The sequence below is a fragment of the Mesoplodon densirostris genome, chromosome X (genome assembly GCF_025265405.1).
Source record: "Mesoplodon densirostris isolate mMesDen1 chromosome X, mMesDen1 primary haplotype, whole genome shotgun sequence".
Classification (NCBI taxonomy): Eukaryota; Metazoa; Chordata; class Mammalia; order Artiodactyla; family Ziphiidae; genus Mesoplodon; species Mesoplodon densirostris.
Window position 1 is genome coordinate 39,720,343 of NC_082681.1, and position 26,143 is coordinate 39,746,485.

The 26,143-nt window shown below is 42.7% G+C and overlaps 1 protein-coding gene across 1 annotated transcript in view; it reads left to right on the forward strand.

Annotated features, from left to right (window-relative positions):
- Positions 1–26,143, forward strand: part of DCX (doublecortin) — a 137,202-nt gene that overhangs the window by 60,185 nt on the left and 50,874 nt on the right. Inside the window, exons 3-4 of the mRNA XM_060086420.1 lie at positions 21,789–21,891; positions 24,073–24,210. Of these exons, the coding sequence (XP_059942403.1) occupies positions 21,789–21,891; positions 24,073–24,210 (241 nt within the window). The remainder of the gene's footprint in view (positions 1–21,788; positions 21,892–24,072; positions 24,211–26,143) is intronic.

The following is a 26,143-nucleotide window of genomic DNA, read 5'->3' on the forward strand; positions in this document are numbered from 1 at the left end:
CACAGTTACTTAGCAAAACTGACAGACTAAACTTAGGTCTCAATTTCCATTCCAGAGATCTTTTCACTACGTCATACTATTCCTTACTATTAACCCCACCCCACCTTAATGACTCATATTAATCTTAGGATCACTACCAAGCGTAAAGTGGATAGCTAGTGGGAAGCAGCTGCATAGCACAGGGAGATCAGCTCGGTGGTTTGTGACCGCCTAGAGGAGTGGGATAGGGAGGGTGGGAGGGAGGGAGACGCAGGAGGGAAGAGATATGGGGACATATGTATATGTATAACTGATTCACTTTGTTATAAAGCAGAAACTAACACACCATTGTAAAGCAATTATACTCCAATAAAGATGTTAAAAAAAATCTTAGGATCAACTAAAATCCTAGGGCCACTGTTAATATCCATTTTGTTCCATCTTATACAGTTGAATTTTGGAAATCTGTATCTATTAGATTTTATATTTATTAAATGTATTAAATATACTCTCTCCTAGAACTCAAAGGAGCGTTAGAAATCTTTTGTTTTGGCCCATTAGTCCTACCTTTAAAACACTTTCTAAATCTTCATTCTGTCATCCAACATCAATCAGTTTCTTTTGGCAGGGCCATTCAAGTAAGACTCTAATGCGTACTGACATTCAACCCCTAGTTCTTCAATTTGCCAACAGATGTATAACCAAGACCTAATTTCAAAAACTTCAGACTTACATTTTTTTTATGGCTCTTCTCCTCCCTTACCTGGAGAATTCCTACTCATCTATTGAGACTCATTTCAATTGTCACCTCCTCTGTGATGTGTTACTGGGTCCACATTCCTCATCCTTGAAGCAGTGTTGACAGGTCCCATTTCTATACAATAGAATTGTAATAACTAACATACTTCCTCTGTTATTGTATGAATTCCTTTAGGGTCTTATGTGTTCTTTGCATCCCCAGGACCTGATCCTAGGATGGCAGGTGGACTATGGTGACTACCTACTGAGGAAGACTCTGAGGTTGGGTAGGAAGTCAGTGGCAAGAGCGTTGTGAGGAGTTAATGATCTCTGCCATGAGCTCAGGAGACAAGTATTTTTCCAACCCTGGCCCAGGGCATAGTCAGTACTCAAAATATGTTTTTAAATGTATTTTTGCACCCGTACCCTGAGATGTCTAGTAACTTTATCAAAAGAAAAATAAGCTGGGCATGGCTTGTGTCAACCCTTGTTTGTGTCTACCGATCATAATTTCTCTTGAGTGTTCACAAACAATATTCTAATAACCCTTTTTAGATACTTTTTCCTGCGTATCAGCATCGAGTTAATTATTGGTTTATATTTTCTGAGATATACTTCTTCCCCTTTTCAAAAAAGTAGGACAACATTTCCTTGTCTTTCGCCTTTTGGCGCCTCTTCCATTTTCCAAGAACTTTCCAGGTGGTGGTGACTCATTTGGAGAAAATGGCCCCTTTCACTCGGACCTTTCAACAGCATTGTTTGTAATGGTCAGGGGCCATGACTAGGAGAGCTGTTTCTTGGAAAAAGTCTATTTGAATTGGGCAAATCAGAGGCTGAAGTCAGGATGGCCAATAAATGTGTTATTGACAGAGGCCTGGCCTAGAAAGACAGCCAAGTCTAGGGAGGCAGTTTTCTCTGAACCATGGCCCAGCAAGCATTTTAGATGGCTCTTCCTGTCTCTCTTCCCTTCCCCTTCTCTTGGCTACATGTTCTTCTCTTGCTCTAGTTTGTCTCCTCTGAGCTGAATTTGGATGGCTAAAGTGTAACCTCAGCACAAAAATGACCAGAAGAATGCACATCTGCCCTTGGGTTCCGGATGAGGACCTAGGTCAGTGACTGTTAGTGACAGAGATAATAAACAAAACAATTTCAAGAAATTGCAGATATTAGATTAATAATAGATACACTTCAGCTGTCTATATGTGAAAAAGAGAGGATAGCAGCTGTGTAGACACACAAAAAATACAGTAAAATGATGATTCATTAGAATACTAAAAGCAACCGAATTTTTTGTGAATCTACCATGTGCCCAGTCCTGTGCTAGACACTGGGAGGATGCAAAGACATGATCCTAAAGATGTTGTTGCAATAATTTTTAAAAATCGTCTACCTTAATAAGAGAATGACATATAGCCAGAATCTGGTGTTCGGCCTTACTATTTTTTTAAAGCCTTTTCTTTAACAAGATTGGAACCAAAATATGAGTGAATTTTTTAAAAGGCTAACCTTCAATAACCGAAAAATGAAATTCATCCAAACTCTCTGTTCCAACTATGTGTTAATTAAATGACCCTTGATCTACTGTACATGCAAAGAAAATGACATTGCTATGACTGCAGCTTGTCTCCCCACCCAGTGCTGTGGGTTGCTTTGTGGAAGCTGCAGCAAGCCTGGTTTTTACTGGGACTGGGAAATCTCATCATGCAGGTTCAGTCTAGCTCAGGTTCTTGTCCCTTCAGTGTGGATCTTACCACTTATTTGGTAAGAGGTACAGTGAGAAGTGGGCCTTCAGCCCTCCAAGGGGTTGTGTCCTGTTGCTATAAACCATCAAAAGCCTGACTGCTGATCCCAGCAGCTCATGCAAGGGACAAATGTAAACAGGAGCTGCTGTGCTCTCAGTGGAAAGGTTTGATTTGAGCTCCTTCCAGGCGATCACACTGGCTGCCATTTTATACAGTCTATTTCTGTCTTCCTGTACACATCCCTCAATTTGCATTCCTGCTTAAACTTGCCACTAGTCCTGGCTCTCTATGTGGTGGAATGGATTTGAAGAGGAGGAAAGAAAGGCTTTTTGTGAGGAGGGGGAGAATACAGGACTTTCACTAGCTCTTCCTCCTGGATGTCTTCAGAGAAGCATTTTGTCTCCTGGCCTCCTTGAGGGTTGTCATAGAAGCTCTTATTTAGTACAGACATCAGCCTTACTTCTTTGTGTATTTGACTTTTAGCTGAGTTTGAACCAATTTGGCTCATTAAAAAATGATGATTGGCGTAATGGGAAGATGAATGGCAAGAAGAAGGTGGAAACAGAACTTTAAAGATGGTTTACATGAAGAGAGTGATTTGAAGGGGCCATCAAAAGCCCTCAAATATCTTTCACCAGATCTTAAGGAACATGAGACACCTGCTATTAGAGCTTTATTCCTTAGGGTTCAGTTATGGTCCTCTCTAGGCAATACCTCCAACCCTGGGCGGGATGCGGATTGAGCTCTGAACACTCTAGCATGATTTAGCTTATCAGAAATTTGCAGTCAACTGATCGTTTCCCAGCAACCAGTTGGCCTTCCTTGCCAGTACATTTGACTTGGATGATTTCCCCCATTCTTAAGGGAAACTAATTTAATTGTGTGAGTCCGCAATCTTAGAGGCTCAAAAAGCAATTGGTATGAGTCAAAACTTGGAATGGCTAAGCAGTTTAGATGATTGTATAAACAAGGTCCAAAAGTCAAATTTTCAGGCCATTAAATGTAGGTCAGATGCAAGAAGAGAATTAAATTGTTACAGAAGGGACTCAACCAAGAAATGTCCCCCAGACTAGCAGCTCCTTGAGGATGGGAGCTGCGTCTTATTCTTTCTGTATCTCTGACAGTTACCATGGTGGCTGAATTCTCATGAGCATTCAGTGAATGCTATTCAATAAGTAAACAAATTCAGAACAATTTCTTGACTGAAAGGTCGATTCTGGAGTGCATTACCAAGTAATGTTGGGGAGTCCTTTATTGTAGGGATTTTATGAAAGAAGATAGGTACTACTATGCCCAGGATGGGGAAGTAAAGAGTTCTGTAGTGGCAGAGAAAGACGGTGGATTTTCCTTCTAGGCCTTGGGTGCTATGAAATGGTGAAGAGAGTTTGTATTGGGTTCTCTCTCTCTCTCTCTCTCTCTCTCTCTCTCTCTCTCTCTCTCTCTCCCTCTGTGTGTGTGTCTGTGTGTGTCTGTCTTTCTTTGCCGAAACCTGATTTACTTTACCAGCTTTTCTTTTTTTTATTGAAGTATAGTTGAAAAGACTCAGACCTACTAGAGAATGGGCTTGAGGACACAGGGAGGGGGAAGGGTAAGCTGGGACAAAGTGAAAGAATGACATGGACATATATACACTACCAAATGTAAAACAGATAGCTAGTGGGAAGCAACCGCATAGCACAGGGAGATCAGCTCGGTGCTTTGTAACCACCTAGAGGGGTGGGATAGGGAGGGTGGGAGGGAGGGAGATGCAAGAGGGAAGAGATATGGGGACATATGTATATGTATAACTGATTCACTTTGTTATAAAGCAGAAACTAACACACCACTGTAAAGCAATTATACTCCAATAAAGATGTTTTAGAAAAAGGAAAAAAAATAAATTTTACCAGCTTTTCTTGGCCCACCTCATTTCCCCTTAGGTCATACAGCTTTTGCAAAGTAATTATAATAATTTGCATTCATACAGCAGTAATACTTTTCAACGCATTTTCATACGCACTATCTCTTTTTGTTCTAAATTGGAAAAAAATCCCTACTATGAAGCAGTCAGAGTAGTATTAGTTCCATTTTTCAGATGAGGAACCTGAGGTATAGAGTATTTGAGTGACTCGCTCATGATCATATAGCAATGTGTGACTGAACCAGAACTAGAAGTCAATCCCAAGTCTCAAAATTCAGGAATGGACGTTTGTTAGGAAAACAGCAGATAGTCCTACTGCCTTCATGGTTATAATCCTCATACTTTTTATATTGTTTCAAATTCCTTCTTTATACTCCATTCTAGTCCTATGAGGCTGACACTTGAGAAATTGCCAAATCAGACATCATCTCAACTGTGGAGTATCAATTTATCCTCAGCTTTTTTTTCCTTCAAATATGAAGTGCGTGCTTAACTAGATTTATAACAACCTTGGGCAGGACATCTTTCTGTCTCTGCTTAAGCCAGCTGACACAGAAGTCTTCTGAAATGTATTGCCCCAGAATGCATCTTCTCTTCCTCTTACAGCTTTCTTTGACAGTCACAGCAGGAGGACCTCTTGTATTGGCTGATACTTTATTGAGTCCTTTCCTTCCTGGGGCTGGCAACCTTCTCACACAGATTCAAGAGGCAGCAGATCTAGTGTTATTACCAGTCCAAACCCTATTTGGTGTCCCAGAATGGAATGAGTAAGGCAGTGTTGTACTGAAACCATGGATGAAGCTGGACCTCAGAGCCTGGGATGGATGCCAGGACTGGAAGAGCCAAGGACTTTGCAAAAACCAGAGGTCTAGGCAGGCTGTGAGTCATTAACTAAAAAAAAGCAGTTAGGAATTAGGAAATAAGCTTCTTACTGGGGTTAAAGCAAGGCCAAGGGTCAAAAACTAAATAGCAATGGACAACAGTAACAACAACAATACTGCTTTAGAAAATGAGATAAAAGTCTGCTTTCGCCCAGAAGCCTGCTAAAATGGAGCTGATTCTAGGGAGTGGCCAGCCTGAGATCCATAGATGGGAGTAAGAAAGCCATCTTTACAGGTCGGGAGTGGAGAGTGGTGGTCACAGCAAAGGTGCTATCTTGACAGTCGAGAAATGTCCTGGAGCACGGTTTCTCAACCCTGATACTATTGACATTTTGGTCCAGAGTTAGTTCTTTGTTGTGTGGCTCTGTTCTGCGCATTGCAGGACATTTAGCAGCATCTCTGGCCTCTACCCACTAGATGTCAGTAGCATCCATCCAAGTTGTCACAACCCAAAATGCTTCCAGATAATGTTCAGTGTCCCTTGGGGAGTTAGGGAGAGGTAAAATGGCCCCGGCGTTGAGAACCACTGCTCTAGAAGCTATGGATTGTGAAAGCTTATTGGTCTCAAGCCTTCTAGGGTCCACAGACTTCTGAATTATTTTCGGAGCAGGAAATCTAAGGTAGCAGATATAAGCATCTGTTGGGAAGGTAATCCCATCCTTCCCAAATGTTCTTTCACATCTAGTGCCTGGCTCCCTTCTCCCATTAGGCACTATTGCAGTTCCTAAGAATAGTGAACCCTTGGAATTTTCTGGAAATCCTACTTAATTGCAAACTGAAAGGTAGATCTCCTCATGGTTTTCATTCTTGGGACAAATGTGAAAATACTTTTTACGTTTTGCAATTGAGTTCTAAAAGACATGTTAAGTCTCTGTTTTCTTTTTATCTTGAACTTTAATTTCTTCATTTCCATTCCTTTCCTACTTTCATTCAACCATATCCTTCACAATGCAAGTATATAGCTGATGAGGTGGGATACCCAGAGGCCAGGAACTGGCAGGAACTGGGCCTAAACCTCTGCTCTGGGAAATACTTGCAAAGGATATTGTACCCACTTGTCTGTCTTCCAGCTCAGCCTCTTTTCTTACCACCTTTCTTAAAAACATGAGGAAGAAGTCTGTGCACTCTTTTTCCTCATTGTTGCTCTCGTGGTGGCTTTGCATGTCTGTCAGAAGTAGGAGTCCTCTGAAGGCTTGTCAGAACAGTTTTGTGGACTGAAACATGCTATAGAAAAAGCAACAGGATATAGTGGAAATGGCCTTGGACCAGGAGTCCAACCCCAAGTTCTAGTCTCTTTCCCTCTTTATAGACATTTGATCTTGCAAATCACCTTACCTTGGCTGAACCTCAGATTCCTTATGTGTAAAATAGAACTACCTGTTTGTCTCCATGGTAACTATATGGTTCAAAAGATACAGTGGGGTGAAAGCAGCATGAAACATGTAAAAGCTTTTACAAATGCAAAATGATATTAATATTATTGCTTAATTGTAGCAACGCCTCTTCAATTATTCTTACCCAAGTGTCACAATATCCACTGGATAGATGTCATAGTCAAGGCTATAACAACAGTTCCTTTCTCTTGCCTGCAGTGACGGACCTACTCTCTAGGCCTTCCTCTCCAGATCTTCTATCTACTTTCTACCCTATTCCACTCTGCTCTGTGCCCTTGGAGGCTGACCCATATCAACAGGCTCCCTTGTCTTCAGGATTCCAGTTGTGTTTGGCCCAAGGGAAGCACTGGCAGGGAGGAGAGGAGTGAGGTTAGGCTCTTTATTCCCTGGTACCCTGCCTGCAAGGCTGCTGGACATCCTTTCACTGAAGGTCACAGCTCCTATCAGGAAGCTCTCTTCGTATAATTTTCATGTTCTCTCCTCCCTCTGGTTTCTGGTATCTGCTACCTCTCCTCTCTCTTTCAGGCGTAAGGGTGGTAATGGACCCCATTATTACTAGTCCTGGGATACTTCAGCATTTCCTATGGTTTCTTTATACGCTGCCCATACTTTTGTAATCAGTTGCCTTTGTTAAACTTTACTCAATTTATCTACTCTGAGTATGTCATGTGTTTTTTACTAGCACCCTGACTGATATACTCACCAAGTCTCTTCCTTTTCTTCTCCCTGACGTTTCTACTGTAGTAAAATATATACTTATAAAGGAGGGGACATTATGTAAGGAAATGCAGTAGGTTTATGGCCATTAGTATTCTGTCCAATCATGTTGAGAATTAGCTCCTGAGTCACCACCTCTGAACATGTATAATCAAGATGTATGTTCCTTATCAATTGGACAGTCCATTCTCTTTGTCCTATCTGCAACCAACCATTGAGGAACATTTAGAGGCCATGACTCTCATGCCTACAGTCTCTCACGAAGTTCGTATCCTTGCTAAATTCCAGCAACCTGGGAGGCAACTGTCTGATGCACACTCCAGTCTCTGGTTTGCTGTAAATCAGTTTGCACCCCTTTGCTTCCTTTGGACTAAGTTTGCAGAGAATGAGCTTACATCCTTTTGCTTCCCTTGGACTGGAGTCTCAGGAAGCCTGGGAAGGGGGGTACAGTTAAGCCTCTGGGATTCCATGACAGCTGCCAGCATTCTGGCCCTGGTGTCTCTGCTTATTAACTGTGTCCAACCTGGAATGTTTTATAGACTGTCAGAGCTAGAAGATACCTCAGAAATCAACTAGTTCAGAGGTTCTAAACTTAAGATCTATAGATGGGCTTTAGGGAAATCCTTAAACTCCTTATATTATATGCAAAATTAGCTATCTGTGTGCACATATGCATTTTTCTGGGAAGAAAATCCATAGCTTTCATCAAATTCTCAAAAGGGCTTGTAACAGAAAAGAGACCTAGACCTCACATGGCTCTAGAACAGCATCCCCACCTTACAGCAGAGGAAACTGAGGCCCAGAGAGAAAGCAACTTATCCAAGATTTCACAGTAAGTCAATGGCAGGGTTTAACCTAGAACCAAGGTAGAGGTGAACTCCCCCCGTTTTTTTAAAACAAACCTTTCTTCCTCTACTGAATTCCAAAACCATACTCCCACTATACTTTGTGCACAGTAGATACCAGATAACTATTAAATGCAATTGATAACTGCATTGGGCCGTATAAGCACACTTGCTTCTTTTAACTGACCCTACCAAACAGAATCTGGAGCTGCGTGGGGCTCAGGGCCAACCATAGAGCTTAGTGGTGCCAAGGGATCAGGCAGGGTTTTTCCACCCCAGTTCTCTCTGATGAATGGAGTTCTGTCTCGTCCCTGTTTCTCTGAGCCAACTTGTCCCCAGGGCCCTGTGGAGGGGCAGGTGTCGGTCCTGGGCATGGACTCAGCAGTCCAACTCCAGCGCCTCTGCAGCTGTTCTCATCCCTGTGAGGCCCCCAGTGGGAGCTAACACAGAGACTCTCGGAAAATGGCAAAGAAAAGCTAAGGAAAAAACACCCTGGAGCACTCAGGGGTTGCCAGGCTTCCAGGGGAGCTGGCACAGCCTTGCTCAGGTTATTAAATCACACTAGCTCCTGGTAAAATAGGGTAAAACGTCTTATTCCTTCCCATCTTCCCTTCTATGGCCCTCTTTCCCAGGTCACAGGTATTTTCATACTACCCAGAGTCCCCTACTGTATTTCCTTACCTCGGTCTCCCCATGTAGGAAATGAGTACCTTTGCTGTATAGCTTAGGTACCCGGTGTGGCAGAATAAAAGCAGTCTGGAATTCTAGTATCAGCTCTGTAACTAACTGGCAATGTGATCTTGTACAAGTCACTTAATCTTGATGAGCTTTCATGCTTCATTAATAAAAGATGGGGCTAATGAACCAAATGAGGTGAGATCACTTGACAAATGCAACACAACAAAAGCTATGTGGGGTTATTATGTCCTTTCACCACTCAAAGAAATATTATTTTAAAAGTTGACAAGAATAACCTTGAGGGACAATAGCCCAGCTGAGATCTGGCTGCCTAGATTTCAGTCTAACTGGGCTTTCTGGGGGAAATTCTAGGATGAAGTGGGAAGAAAAGTCACCACTGGCTTTGAGTCTAAGACCAGTGGAAGGAATCAGTTGACAGAAATGTGATTTATTCCTGGAGTTTCACATGATACTTTATTTCCTAGAAACCTATGAGAAGAGCTTCTAAGGACTAGTCACTCTTCACCAGGAAAAGAAGAAGAGAGATCCAATCAGATCTAGTGCTGGAGATCAGAGGGCGTCAGCCTCCACATGACTTGCCATAGGAATAAACTAGCTTGCAGAGGGGCAGAGAATTTCCAGAGGGTGGCGCAAGATAGTGGGAAGAGAATATCAATCTCTCCCTGCACAAGCAGCCAGTCAACACTGTTTCTTAAGGTACCATGAGGCAAATCACGGTCAAGTGCCTTCAAGAAATGCATGCCTTGATGGATGAAAGAGAGAGAAAGGACAAAACCCATAGGGTAACTTAGGTGCTTAAAGAAATGGTCTTTAGTTGGGGAGGGGGTGGATGTGTTTTTCAATGCATATAATTAGAAAACAAATAGATCTACAATTTAGTAAACAAGTCAATCTTTATCTCTTTTGACTTTCTCTAATATGTGGTGCAGTAGACAGTGATCACTAGTGATCTAGAAGAATCTTATTATACTGTAATATCCTTAATTATGAAACAGTTTTCATTATTATGGTTCGTAGACTCTTCCTACTCTTGTTATTACTGGTGATAATAATATTTTTTTAAATATTTGACTTTTTAGACTTAGACTTACTGGAGATACAAAACAGATGAGGGTTCTTAGTGGTGAACAAAACAGATGAGGGTTCTACTCTCTTGGATCTTATATGGTGGTGGTGGTTGTTCTAGCTTAGATTGGGAGATAAGGAAGACCTCACTGAATAGGTGAAATTTGACTTCTGCTTCTGCAATATGGCAGACTAAGTTTTCTAAAACGTCTTCCTGCTACAATACAACTATATCCTGGATAAATTATAGCAAAATTTTTCTTTACATTTCCCTTTTTTAAACAGTTTTATTGATATATTGATATAATCCACATAATATAAGTTCAACCATTTAGAGTATAACTCAATGGTTTGGGGTATATTACATTATTAATGTATTTAATTATGGTAAAATATATATTACAAAAAATTTGTCATTTTAACCATTTCATGTGTGCAATTCAGTGGCATTAATTACCTTCGCAATGTTGTTCAACCATCACTACTACCCAGTTCAATAATTTTTTCATCGTCCTACATAGAAACTCTGTAATCTTTAAGCAGTAACTCCCCAATCCCCTTTCTCCAGACTCTGGTAACCTCTAGCCTACTTTGTGTCTCAGTGATGTTGTCTATTCTAGATATCTCACATAAGTAGAATCCTACAATATTTGTCCTTTTGTGTCTAGTTGATTTCATTTAGCATAATGTTTTCAAGGTCCAATTTGCATGTATCAGAACTGCATTCTCTTTTTTTTTTTTGCGGTACGCGGGCCTCTCACTGCTGTGGCCTCTCCCGTTGTGGAGCACAGGCTCCGGATGCGCAGGCTCAGCGGCCATGGCTCACGGGCCCAGCCACTCCGCGGCATGTGGGATCCTCCCGGACCGGGGCATGAACCTGTGTCCCCTGCATCAGCAGGCAGACTCTCAACCACTGCGCACCAGGGAAGCCCAGAACTGCATTCTTTTTGTGGTTGAATTGTATGAATACATTAATACAATATGACTCGTATGTATATACCACATTTTGTTTATACATTCATCTGTTGGTGGATACTTGGATTGTTTCTACCTTTTGGCTATTGCAAATAATGCTGTAATGGACATTACATACAGGTATCTATTTGAGTCACTACTTTGAATTTTTTGGTATATATACCTAGAAGTAGAATTGCTGGGTCTTTAGGTGTGATATTGTGATTTATAATAAGAAATATATATTTGGTCTTTGTCCCTATTTCTGGCAAAAGAACTCCAAAAACCCTTGGAATTTTCTAAGTGATGAGAGCTATAAAGGTGTTTCTATTATGTCAATGAAGTAACTTTTGGAAAGCACCTGAGGATGGGGGCTGGTTGCCAGGAGAATCAACCATGTGATTAAAGGGTTAGAATTTTCAATCCCACACCCAGACCTCTTGGGAGGGGAGAGGGGCTGGAGATTGAATGGATCGCCAATGGCCAATGATTTAATTAATCATGCCTATATAATCAAACTTCCATGAAAACCCAAAGGAGAGGGTTTGGAGAGCTTCCAGGTTGGTGAACACGTGGAGGGCAAGGGAGATTGACCCAGAGAAAGCATGGACACTCCGTGCGCTTTCCCCATACCTTGCCCTAAGCATCTCTTCCATCTAGCTGTTCCTGAGTTATATCTTTTTATAATAAACCAGTAATCTAGTGAGTAAATGGTTTTCTTGAGTTCTGGGAGCCACTCTAGTAAATTAATCAAACTTAAGGAAGTGGTCTTGGGAGCCTCTGATTTGTAACCCAACAGTCAGAAGTACAGGTGAGAACCTGGACTTGTGACTGGCCTCTGAAATGGAGGAGCTGGGGGCAGTCTTGTGGGACTGAGCCCTTAACCTGTGGGATCTGACACTATGTCTGGGTAGATAGTGTCAGACTTGAATTGTAGGACGTCCAGCTGGTGTCCAAGAATTGTTTGTTGGTGTGGGGAGCCTCCCCGTGAACACACACACACACACACACACACTGGAATTGATGACTGATGTCAATGACGTGGGATTTGCTAGAGCAGCCGTGGCTCACAGAAACTTGTGGTTTGGAAGAGAAAGGATGAAAGGACAGGAGAATGATGAACCTTTGATTCCTGTGTGGCCACATGGTCACCCACAGCACGAAGCAGCAGCTATGCTGCAATCACTTCCTAAAGGTAAAAGTTACCAGTGGAATTTAGTGATGGCTCCAACTCCTGGGGAGTTAATTCACTGGATGCATAAGGAAATGTCAACTGATAAGAGAGAGGCAAAATATTCACTCCCTTGGGTATTGTGATCTATAATAGAGAAACTAAAAGACAATAGTGTGTCAGATTTTGATGCTAGAGCAAAAGCAGATTTCAGTGACTCAAAACTTCAGCTACCTTCCCCCACCCCCCCGCCAAGGTAAAAATAGTGCAGGGACAACAAAAAGTACCTTTAAGACCTCTGGTTGCCAAGAAGTTAGCATGGGGAGAGGGAAAAGCCAAGAAACTACTGAAACCAGGGAGTGTGGTATGAAGGAGTTGTTTCATTTTGTGGATCAGTATCATCAGCTTCCTGGAGAACCTTTAACAAAATGGATTGTGAGAGTGACTAATTTAGAAGCTGTGTCTTTGTCTTTGGTTTTGGTGGAAGAGCATGTTTGGGTTGATGCAGGCCCCACAGGTTACTATGAAACAATCACAGATGACTATATGTGATCCAGACACAAAGCAACTTATTCTCGAGGGAGCAGCCAGCATGGTGGGCTGGATAAACACCACTGTAAGGTCTGTTTACCCTGAAAAGAGGGGCTGTCTGTCTCCCCTTATGAATGTCAAGTAGAACACCCCAAATGAAGCAGCTGATGCTTGTATGCAAGCCATGTAGTACTGGCTTCGTGATGACTGGAATATTCACCTGCTGTTATCCAGGGCACTTTCACATGGGGGCACCCCTTATAATCTCAATGTTGTAAAACATAAAAAAAACAGTTCTGGAAGCGTTATGGAATTTGCTGCCTCAGCTTCCCCTCGGGGGTCTTACAGATGCTAATAAAAACATTAGGTTAATTAACAAGGGAATAAGGAGGGGCTGAGGGGAGAGTCACGGGACTCTTCCCAACAAGGTGGAAATGTTGAAATGGTTATGAGAAATAAGGTGAATAAAGCAAATATCAATAGGAGTGAAACGAAGAGTAAACGGAGATGGAAGAGTTGTCCCAGCAAGGCGGAAATCTTTAGATGGTTATTAAGAAATGGGGTTAGACATTGATGGGGTCAAAGTGTCCTCCTGCTGGTTCCCCAACATTAGAGGATCCCAAACAAGTCTGCTCTGTTTACTCCAATTGGAAGAAATTTAACCTCTGATCTATAGCCAGTTGGTCAGAAGTACAGGTAACAACAACCTAGGCTTGTGACTGATCTCTAAAGGGTGGGGGGCAGTCTTGTAGGACTGAACCCTTAACCCGTGGAATCTGATGCTATCTCCAGATAGATAGTGTCAGAATTGAGTCGAATTGTAGGACACCCTGCTGGTATCCAAGCTTTGCTTATTAGAGGTGTGGAGAAACCACTTCACACATACACACACCCTCACATGTTAAAATTGGGTCCAGGGACCCAGTTATATGCAATTCTGTGTTTAGTGTTTTGAGGAACCTGCAACAAACATTTCTAAATGTTCTTCTAAGCTTCCGGAAAAGAAAGGCAGGAGAGAGAAGAGGGACCAGAAGTTGAAACTAGAGCAGCAGGCAGTACGTAAAGGCCTGAGCTTCCCTGAGGGCAAAACCCATAATCGGAGCCCGGTGCTTTGGATATTATCAGAAGTGCAGGACATGCAAGTGCCAACTAAAGAATGTCACTCATCATCTGGCTCTACAAGGATTGAGTCATTAGCCACTTCAGTCGCTGACCTTCAACCCACCCTGAAAGGAGTTCATGACAGAGATCAAGAATGAGGTACTCAGTGCTCTGGGAAAACTGGCAGAACAGGCCTTCAGATAGATATTTTTAGGAGAAGTTTTTTTTTTTTAATGAAACTGGATTCTTGCATCTTTCTATACTTAGAAAAGCACTAAAACCATTAACTAAGGTATCTATCTGTTCCTCGTGACTAGCAACAACCTTCTACCGAGATGTGTGCTTAGTTGCACGTACCTCCTTCACCAAAATCACATATGTATATATGTGTATAACCCCCCCCACCTTACTTCTTGAAAACAATTTCTTAGAGCTGTCTGAGAGGCTGTCTCCTGGGCTATAGTCCTCAGTAAGATACTGAATAAACTTGACTCCAGCTTTTTATGTTGTGCAGGGTTTGGGGTCTTTTATTTCAGTTGACACAAGGTCCTTGAAAAGTGAGGGACCTGAAGCTGCAACCTCTGCATTAAGCCAGGACCCTTAAAAGGGGATATACCAAAAACCTACCTGTAAACTTGTTTGTCTCTGTCATGACTCCAGGTAGGCAACAAAATAAACAAGAGTACTACTGTTACTGCTGCTGTGGCTGGTGCTACTCCAAGTATCCTCTTGAGAATCTGCATCCCAAAGCTTGCTCTGACACAGGTCTGGAATTCAGATTCTTACTACTCATGTCACAAGGGGAACCATAGCTGAAAAAAGGTGCTGCCCCCATATTTCTAGTGTCCCCTGGCACCTGGCAGAAACAAATTCATGTCTTTTTCAGAGAAAAGCATCCCCAGCCTAGACCCCTCAGGATTCCCAAAGATTTAATTTAATCAAATATGAGCTCATAATTTTAAAAATTATCAAACACAAAAGGAAACAAGTCACCATGAGGGAGAGTTAGCAGGAACAACAGATTTGGATTCTCAAGGACATAAGATATTACAATGATCAGATAAGGACCTAAAATAACTTAATATGGATTATTTAAATAAACAAAACATGTAACCAAAATGGGATAAGAAAAAGAGACTATCAGCTATGACCAGGCAAATTTGGGTAAAACAATGAAATAGAATTTCTAAAAGTCAAAATTATTATCATTGAAATTTGAAGCTCTTTGAGTGGGTTAAACAGCAAATTAAATACATCCGAAGAAGGAAAGAGCAAAATGGCAGATTTGAAGATATTTTCCAGAATGTAGCCCTAAGAGATAAGAAGATGGAAAATATGAAGGTGAGACTGAGATATGGAAGATAGAATGGGAAGGTCAAACATGTTCCTAATTTTCAAATGACCCCAGAGAAATGGTGTAATGAGAAATGGTGATCAAATAGACTGGTAAATATATATGTAGATACACTTAAATAATATTAACTATATAAAATAATTAAAATAATAATGACTAATTTGTGGGGTTAAATAAAAGATCTGAAATTCTAAGCAACAATGGCATGTAAACTGAGGGTTGCTCAGACTTAAATACAGTATGTGGTACTTTATTTTTGTTGCTGTTGTTGTTTTGGGGTTTTTGGTTTTGGCCATGCCGTGCAGCTTACGGGATCTTAGTTTCCTGACCAGGAATTGAACCTGGGCCCCCAGCAATGGAGGCACGGAGTTCTAACCACTGGACCACCAGGGACGTCCCCCAGTATGTGATGAAGATTTGATGGGGAAGACGCAGCTAGGCCTGTGACTCCGGGAAGAGTACTTTCTATGTAGAGGGAGCTGCAAGAGTGAGGCTCTGGAGCACGAAAGGTCTTGATGTGTTTGAGAAGCAGAAAGAAGGCCAGTGTGACTGGAGCTAGCTAGCATATGTGGCATAAGAAATTGGATAATATACAGCCAAGATAGAAAGTGGATTTTATTCTGCCTCTGGTTAACAGGCTTTGGAGGGTTTTTAGCAGAAGAGTGATATGCCTGATTGAAATTATAAAGTACAATACTACTACGACTACAGTATGCAGAAGAGTGTGAGTATATGTGTAGGGGTGGACTTGGACCAGGAGGATGACAATGGACAAGACAAAATGTGACTTCTAGTAAAAAAAAATGACTCCCAGATTTCTGGTTTGGGCAGCTGGCGGAATTGTGGTCCCAGTGACTGAGATGAGGAAAGTTAGAGGGAAGTGGGATTTGGAGAGGGAGCAGTAAGAGTTTGGTTTGGGGCATATTAAATCTGGGATGCCTGTCAGATGACCAAATGGAGCTGTCAAGCAGGTAGGTGACTATAGGAGTCTAGAGATAGGAAACATTGTGTCCGCTCACCACGCCAACCCTGCGCCAGCCTGTGACTGGAGCCCATCCAGGGCAGGCAGGCAGGAAATGTTCCAGAATGAGAGTAGCGGTAACTTTTAGAAAAAGCCTCATCCGTAATGTTTACTGAATCTTTCATTAACTCATTTTGCAAAGCTTGCCAGCCACACTATGGGCAGGGCACACTGTTGGCAAGACGGGGAAATCAGTGTGGTTTGTCTTCCTTGCCACAAGGTTCCCTCTTCTGCGCCCCTGGGGCCACTCCTCTCCTCATAGACACTCTCTGCCCTTCCCTTCACCCTGAATTCCACCAGTAGACAACTGTATGTTTTGTCTGTGCAGAAGGCTGGCAGATGGGTCCGGGCAGTTGTGCTACAGAGAGTTAGAATCTCTGTGACTATAGTCAACAAGATGCAGTTCTTCTTCCAGGGCTATTAAGAAAAAGGCACGTTCCTGCTTCCTTGCCTTTATTTATGCAGTTACCTGGAATCCCTTTTACTCCTGTCTCCATCAACCTATATCCCACACGCCCTTCAAGAGGCAGACTTTGTGTCATCTTCTCTGTGCAGCCTTCCCCAGTTCTCATGATTAGAATTCTCTTTGTCGCCTGTGCTCTTCTTGCTTTTTGTGCCTCTGTAATGGTGCTAAAAACAGTACGCCTTGTTTTCCAATTATTTGTGAGGTTCTGACTCATTATGCTGTCAACTCGGAAGACGGGCCTTTTTCTGTACATTTCTGTATCTCTCACATAGTTCCTTTGCCATAGCAAGTGTTTTATGAATGAATATTAGTGGAATTGAACTTTCAATGAAAATATTTTGCACGTTGGAAGTGAGTCTCATAGATATACAAGCAAGACCTTACTTAAATTTCTTTCTGAACAGTTAGGTAGTGAAATGTAGAATCTACCAGCAGCAGACACGTAGGAGAACTCACTGCCAGCATCTGTAATATGTGGGTGGGGAATTTAATCAAGCTTAAATCAAATCACAGAGTGAATTTGCCATTTGCAGCTAATGGACTGCCACACACAGTGATCTGTTGTCTCTCTTTCCCCATTTGTACTTCGACATTTAGGCCACTGGATGGTCCATATAATCTATTGTTCTTCGCGCTAATGCATAACTAAGCTAGCTTCCCTTCCCCCAGGTCATGCTGTTTTTCTTTTAAAAGGAAGCACATTGAGTAAATGGTTCAGTGTTCACGTGAGTTGATTGACTTTATTGATTTTGTGCTGGCAGTTGATTAATTACAAAGACGGGTGTCATGCTTTTGTGTTCTCTCCTCTGACTTAAATACCCAAGTGTGTTTCAAACAAAAGCTGATGTCAGCAAGACCCTTGATCTCTGAGGATGCTGTAAGTGGTATCATAATGATTATTATTTTTACCACTTGCGTTGCCTCCTCATGACAGAAATTTTACCACAAAAGAAATGGTTTGCAAAATTATATATTTGCAATGTAACCTAAGGTGGATTTTGTATCGTCTTAACTGAATGGAATTTTAAAAAGCAGATGTGAGTGTGAGTTTCATTTGGAAATTATGTCTTACACTCCATTCTTCTCTTTCTTTTCCTTCTTCCTCTTTCTTCCTTTCCTCCTCCTTCCCCTCAACCTTGTCCTCCTCCTCTACTGCATACTCAGTTACCAGTTACGGTAATGAATAGGAGTTTTCTCATCCATAGATTTAAAATGTGATCCATAAAGATGTTATCTTTTTTGAGTCCAATAAAATGTTCTAATGTGTATCAGGCATTATGAGGACAAAAGGTGACTCTCCTGCCTAAGCTGTATACAAACCTTTGAAATCAGGGATTAGGAAGGCACGTTCTCTCAGGCAATTGAATTGTTTTGTCCCGAATTGAATCAGGACACCTGAGTGCTAGTCTCAACTGTGCCATGATCCATCTGTGTATCCTTCAGCCACTTTGACATTCTGTGTTTTGGGTTCCTCATATTTAAGATGGAGAGCTTTCTATTTTCCCAGCTCTGTAACAAAGCAGGGGAGGGCTGCTGTGTCTCAGTATCCAAGGCATTTGGGAAACCTGGGTATCCACATGCACAATATGAATTTGTCTACATTTGGGAACCAGTAAAATGTGGGGTGGGATCACACAAGAAACCTGATGCTGAACAGCTGGATTGCAAAATGAATGTGTTTGAAGCCAGCCACACCACTGTGAATTTGTCAGAAGCATAGGGGCTTTGCCTTTCTTAGAAACTCCCCAGAGAAGGGGTTATCCAAAGGCTTTTCCCAAAGCCTGGGCGGGGGCAGAGAGGCTTGGAGTTGGAGGAGGGTGGGTCATTGTAACAGCAACCCCCAGAGCAATCTGCGAAGGCTTTGTTGTCCTACAATAGGATAGCATGGCATGACACTGCCATGGCTGCCTTTGAGCTTTTGTTTTTTCTTCTTGGGAAGTGATTTCCACAAATACCTCCAAAATTAATGGTCTGGCACCTTTGGGGGAAGGGTTGCTGTTTGAAGTATTTACTAAATTCCTTTTATGACCAGTAGTTGGTTGAGGTTTTCTATTTCTTTTTGAGCTAATTTCTTTATTTAGGTTTTCCTTTAAAAATGATCCATTTCATCTGTTGTCAAACTAATTGTCATAGTTATGCAAATAATAACTTCTGAATTCACAGTCATTGCTCCTTCCTTGTTCCTAAATTTATATATTTGTGTTACCTTTCAAAACCTTTGAATGCTAGGTCCTATTGTCTGCCACTATGGATTTCTTCTTTCTTGTTTCTACTTCTCTGCCTTTGTATAGCCCTACAAAGCCTCCTTCTTATTTTCTTTACATTCAGTTGAGGCAAAAACAGCCCTGGCTAAATTCTCACTATGTGATTTAGTGCTCTACCAGGAACCACAGGAAGATATATAGGGAGAGATAAACTTGGTCTTTACATTCAGGAGAGCTGTGATTTAATGGGAAGGAGTAGGTGAGTATTCATGAAAATACAGGCAGGTTTTGAAACAGAGTGCCAAATGCTAGAGACCACTAGTGGAGGGCTGCCCAAGGGAGGGGCTTCCCTCACTCATGACCAAAACTAAATGAAGCCAGTCAGAGTCAGGGGCAACCTACAACAGAGAGCATGGCAGAGATCTTCAGGGTCAAGAGGTGGCAAGGGATAAACAATTCAGAGGCACACAATGTATCATAGTTAGGGGCTCCAAATTGTATTGGTCCAAGATATCAGTGCGCATCTGCAGAAGGGTTCAAAGCCATGTATGTAGCCTCTATCGTTGGATCCACTACCAGGGCAATATGCAGGCAGCTTATTGAACTAACATGTCAGTTAGTGACTGGGTCACTTGGAGGTGGTACTAAATAGCTCCCAAGGCACCTTCAGATACTCCTAGCACTCATGACATGATACTGAAATGTTCTGTTTCAGTGTATCTCATTCCATCAGATTATGAGCTCCATGTAGTCATGGCCTGTCTTACTCATCTTTGTCTCCCCAGTGCCTGAACCATACGTAAGTGCTTTGTATTACTGAGTGGCTAAAAGCACAGGCTTTGGCATCACATCGATCTGCACTTATTTGGCTTCATCGCTTTCCACCTGAGTAATTTACTTACTGTCTCCGGACCTCAGTTTTCTCATCTGTAAAATAGTGATGACAATAATGCCAACCTCTAGGAATTGTGAGAGTAAAATGGGATGACAGATTTGGAAGTACTTAACAGAGTGCCTGTTCAGAGTAAGCATTCAGTTAGTGGTAGTTCTGTTTGTTATTACATGATTGTGGAATGAATGGGTGAGGACGAGTGGGCTGAAGAAGGATGGTGGCCTATTTGATGAGGTCAGGACCCAGGGCTGGGAAGAGGCTTAAGAGGGGTGAACCCAGCAGCCCTCCAAGTCTCCCTCTCTTCCCTTGGCATCCTTTGGGTGAGTGGGAGGCTGAGACAATGCGGATAATGTTTAAGCATCTCTTGCTTTGTGTAAGGCTTGCAATCATCTTGGCTGGGGGAACAGGGATTGAATAGACCCTGGGTGGGTGATGATGTTATTAATACAAACATTTTCAAATGTAACATATTGATCTCTGCACCCAGCAAGCAGTTGTTAGTTTGTGAGCACGGTGCCTTTGGAAAGTCACTACTAGCAGCTTGAATGGGTAGCTTAGAACAATTAGAAGCTTTGAACACTTTCAAGCTGAGGATTGGGATAAGAATGTTTTGACTCTATGGTTTCTCCTGGGCTTTCCCTGGTGTGCTGGACTAATTATCAAATGTAATTAGGAAAGCTGAGAGGTGGGGAGACTGCAGGAGCAGCATACTTTCCCAGGAACCCTCATTTCTTTCTTTTTTTTTTTTTTCTTTGTGGTACACGGGCCTCTCACCCCTGCGGCCTCTCCCGCTGTGGAGCACAGGCTCCGGACGCGCAGGCTCAGCGGCCATGGCTCATGGGCCCAGCCACCCTGCGGCACGTGGGATCCTCCCAGGCCGGGGCTGCGGCATGTGGGATCTTCCCAGACCGGGGCACGAACCCGCGTCCCCTGCATCGGCAGGCGGACCCTCAACCACTGAGCCACCAGGGAAGCCCAGGAACCCTCATTTCTTTGTGCAGAAAAGGAGTTGAGGAGGACTGTCTCTCTGTTGTGGACAAGCCGCAATGCATAGGGCACTAGAGGACCACTGCGCCACCAGGGAAGCCCAGGAACCCTCATTTCTTTGTGCAGAAAAGGAGTTGAGGAGGACTGTCTCTCTGTTGTGGACAAGCCGCAATGCATAGGGCACTAGAGGGCGGTAAGGGTCCTGGGAACACGACTTTTCCAGCAGACCCTCAAGCCTCCAGGGACCCATTGCTCTTGAATAAGTTTTAAGTGGTTAGGACGGTTTTCCCCTCCTTCTTTTTCGGAGAGTAATGGTATTCTGGGCTACTACCAGGTGCTCAGTTCACTTTTAGCAAAAAGACCAATTTTTGTGGGTCCAAAGCGGTTAAAAACTGGTGTCCTGCAACAACAACAACAACAACAACAACAACAACAACAACAAAAGGGCTTCCCTGGTGGCGCAGTGGTTGAGAGTCCGCCTGCCGATGCAGGGGACGCGGGTTCGTGCCCCGGTCCGGGAAGATCCCACATGCCGCGGAGCGGCTTGGCCCGTGAGTCATGGCCGCTGAGCCTGCGCATCCGGAGCCTGTGTTCTGCAACGGGAGAGGCCCCAACAGTGAGAGGCCCGCATACTGAAAAAAAAAAAAAAAAAAAAACAAAAAACTGGTGTCCTTCCTTCTTTCAAAACTCATGAAGATAGAGAGAGGGACTTCCACGTCTTGGTCAGCCAGAGTCTGTCCATCTCAGGTTGCAGAAGGTCTTTCTCATCTTCCTTGGCCTACACCCCTGCCCCCAGACTTGGGCTAGCAGCACTCTTGTCTTTGAGGCTCTGAGAAAGGTGACATTTGTAGGGTCATCTGCTTGCTGACTTTTATTCAGAGGGGAACATTCCATTTGGACATGGTCTTGAAGTTGCTCTTGGTGAAATGGAAACAAGATACCACACATGCAACATGGAAAGAAAATGGCACTCAGTATATCTTTACTCACGAGGGGCTGTGGTGCAGAGTCTGAGCCTGGTATTTTGAGAAAAAGGAGATCCCTGGGGGCTAAAATGTGAAACATTTTTTTCCCGTGCCAACATAGCATGAAGTTCATTGTCACAAGACCATCAAATATCAAGTCAATGTTTCCACTTTCTCTGTAGGTAACCTGTCTCCATGATTTCTTTGGTGATGACGATGTGTTTATTGCCTGCGGTCCTGAAAAATTTCGTTATGCTCAGGATGACTTTTCTCTGGATGAAAATGGTAAGGACAACCACTGAATTTTATTGTTCCATTGATCTCGCTCCTTCTATCCCTTAGGATTTCCATGAGCTTATATGGACTGGAAAACATCCATGCATGGTCCCTTTCTCTTGTATAGCTGGATACATGAGTCTCTAAGTGGAAGTTGATTGCATATCTCAGATATTTGGCCTCCAGACTCAATAAAACTCACTACCTGCCCCAATAGTGACCATATTTCTTGAACCATATATTATGCCACATGGGCTGACAGGCTCAATCAGACCACGGGAAGGAACATTTGGATTCAGAACTTGAATACTGTATGCATATGTTTTTTTTCCTAGTCAACATCCTCCAGCTATTTGGCCCATGTTGATGGATCCATTTTAGAAATATTTTCCACTGTGTTGTTAGTGTCAAACATTTTCCCTCTTCCCACCTTCTGGCTTGTTGCCCCATTCCCTCTGATTTGTGGCTCAAGATTCCAGAAGATTGTTAATTTCAGGAAGGAGGTGAACATCTGCCCATCTCCCTTTGCTTGAGTCCAAGCTCCATGTGTAAGTTCACGGTGAATTAGCTCACATAGCCACAGGACTAGGGTATGATCCCGATGGAAAGACACATTCAAAACATATTTCCCAATAATGAGGAATAAAGTGTGGGAAAAAACAAATCAAGTTGTACTAATATAGAGTTTACAAACAACTCAAGTGACAAGGACCCTGAAAGAGGTGGCATTTCTGCTGTGTTCACTTTGAGAAGAGGCAAATGACCATAAAATACCTAAACAAATCTCAGGCTGTGTCCAGTTTCTTGTATCTTCTACATCTTCAGCTCTGGACAGTGATCACTAAAGTTTATCAATCAAAACAAGAAGTAGAACAAACAAAAATGAGCTTTCTGCTTAACTCAGTTTCCTGAAAAACTTAATTTACCAGAAAAGGTCTAATCTTTCTGAGTAACTGATATTTTCAATGTATCTTTAAGTAGAAGGTGACAAGGAGGTGTCCAATGAAGAGACAACCCCGTGCCTAGCTGTTTGGTTCCACTTTGAGCATGATCACATGAGGTTGGGGAAAGTATAGTGAAAAGAGCTCTAGACTGGGACTCAGGAGACTTGACTGCTCATCCTTATTCTGCTGTTTTCTTCCTTTGTGACCCTAAGCAAGAGGCTTAAGCTCTTTGTATTCTCATCAACAAAATGAGTATAATAATCCTCCTAATATATTAGTACAATCAGTGCCCCCAAATTACCATTGTAGGAATGCTGAGTGACCTGCACAGAAAGGGTGCTCTGAACATGTCAGATTGGGGTTGGGGAAGTAGCAGGAACATTTGGCAGACTCTCCTACACACCCAGGAGCTTTCTGTAAGTTCTGAGTGTCATAGTCACTGCTGGCCCATTTATTCATTAAACCAGCATAGCAGATTATGATAACATGCATTGAAAATCGAAAAGAACTCTATAAATGCAAGATGGTGGTGGTGGTAGTAGTGCTTATTTATAAAATGGCATGACATCCTTAATATGCCTATTACAATACATGGCATGCGATGAATAATAAATAATAGCTCCCTCCCCCTCCTTTAAATTACTCATGAATGTTTCGTCTGCATGGCTGCAACCTCTGAGCTGTCAATCTCTTCTCCAAGGAAATTAATTAATTATGTCAACAGGTGCTATTCTGAGACATGACTGGGTTATCCAAAAATGATTGAGTTGGGCCTCCCTGGTGGCGCAAGTGGTTGAGAGTCCGCCTGCCGATGCAGGGGATACGGGTTCGTGCCCCGGTCTGGGAGGATCCCATATGCCGCGGAGCGGCTGGGCCCGTGAGCCATGGCCGCTGAGCCTGCGCGTCCGGAGCCTGTGCTCCGCAACGGGGGAGGCAAAAAAAAAAAAAAAACAAAAATGATTGAGTTGCCTATTGAATTACCTGCCCGAACTGCTTTTCTACTCCTTCCCTTGTTTCCATGATTCAAGAATTTAAACACCTGGCTTAGCCCAGGTGACTTTTGAAAGTTTCTCCCATGCCTCCCTCTCCAGAGCCATCGTTCCTTCAAACAATGAGAACCACCTTGTAGTCCTGAGCCCTAAGGTGCTTTGTTATGTGGTGCTTATTGCAGTTTCCAGAGGTTGGTAAGATGCTGAGTCTTGGTTCTCCCCGGCTCTACTAAGCTGTCTGTGTCCTTTTCCACCAGAATGCCGAGTCATGAAGGGAAACCCATCAGCCACAGCTGGCCCAAAGGCATCCCCAACACCTCAGAAGAGTTCAGCCAAGAGCCCTGGCCCCATGCGCCGGAGCAAGTCTCCAGCTGACTCAGGTAACGACCAAGACGGTGAGTGCTCTTCTCCTAACTGTGCACGCTGACTCCATTTACAGAGGCCAGTACCCTCTGCATGCAGAGGAATGAGTTCCTCATGAACACCATTTGTGTCTCCATGAGACCAAGTCTATCAATTCAGAGACTAACCAGTTCAACTTGTTTGGTGTCATGGAGACACAGCTACAACACCGATTCAACTCAAATGGATGCAGGCCAGAAGTCTGGCCCACTCGCCATGCCTGCTGTAATGCTATTTGTCATGGTTGTGTTCATTGCCATCATTCTCAACGTCATCCAGCCAATGCATAGTCAATGAAAGAATCAAGTCAAACATAAATTTGAGATAGAAAATCAGAATCAGAAACAAAAGGTAAAAAAATAGCCACCTCCCTCAAAGTGTCAACATGGTGGATGCCCTTGAGCTTCAATTTTGACTTTGAATTTTTTAGAAGTCAAAACCAAAAGAGAAACAAAATAAACTGCATCATTCTCACAGGAGAAAAGGACATATAGGCCAGGCTCTGAAAGGAAATAAAGACATTTGTCATATAGGATTTTATTTAGTGGATAGTGAGCAATCTAAAAAATGTGGTCTAGGGATCACTGCTGACCCATGAACTATTTATCAGTGTGTGATGAAATTAGGAGCTTGTGGCAAATGTAAATCATGCCACTGAGCAAACCATTTACTTCATAGCATGATTTTACTGATAAAGGCAGCAGTGTGCTGGTTTACATTCTGGTACAAGGTCTCACACCCATAGCTTGAGTAGCACTGATCTAAAAGGCAAAAGGGCACAGAAGGCCAAGTTTAGAAGCTTAGTAGACTCATACACGGACAATTTGAGTCCTTCATGGTAAAGAAATTATATGCTCCAGAAGATTTACACATTTGTCCTCCCAAAGCTCAGGGTTCACCATGAGAATTCTTCTAGCCCGAGAGCCTTGGGGCAGAGAGCAAAAGCACTCTTTATCGCTTCTTCAATTTGAGGCAGCTTGAGCAGCCTATTGGCTTTGAAATGCCCATGGCCTGGAAAAAAAGCCGGTCCTGCTGGCCTCACACTACCATGCCTATCACCGGCCATCTCTTTATTCTCAAGCAGAAGGAACTCAACTGTGAAGAGGCAGCTCAGGCTTTTCATACTTCCATGTCTTTGCATACCCTGTTCTCCCGCACCTGGAATGCCATCCCTCAAACCTGCCACTCTTCTTTGCTTGAAAACTCCTATTCATCCTTCAACACCTCAAATAGAAATAGTTGTTCCATTCTCCACAACATCATAGCACGGTATTCGTATCTCTGGGGTAATATTCACCACAACTGTGTTGTAAAGTATGTATTTACTTGTATGTATTTACTTCCTCAACTAAATGCTGGTTCCCTCAAGGGCAAGGTGTCATGTTCATTTCTGTATCCTCAGTGCTGAGCACAGTACCTGGGTCCTAGTAGATGCTCAAATAATGCTTGTGAATGAATAGATGCATAAGAGCACCTATTTCACCCAGCATGGTACTAGGCACCCAATAAGCATGTAGGTAATATTTGTGGAAGGAATAAAAAATGCATGTGTTTGGTGATATTTTGATTAAGCGTACAGAACAGAACATGAATCTATCTAAGCAAATTCATATTGCTCGAACTACAAAGACCTAGAGTTTACCACTTGGATTGAGAATGAAATTGTTTGTACAGGTTCTAAGCAGGGCCTTGCCAAAAAAATGGACTTTAAACAGTTGATCAAGATTCCTAAAGTCTGGCAATAACCACTTAGCTGATCATTTTTTCAGAAGTATCACTGGCTATTTCTGGGATTTCTAACCTGTATTACTTATCTCTTGCTATAAAACAAATTACTCTGAAACATAGTTGCTTAAAACAACAAACGTCTTTTATCTCACAGTTTCTGTGGGTCAGGAATTCTGGGGTGGCTTAGCTGGGTGGTTG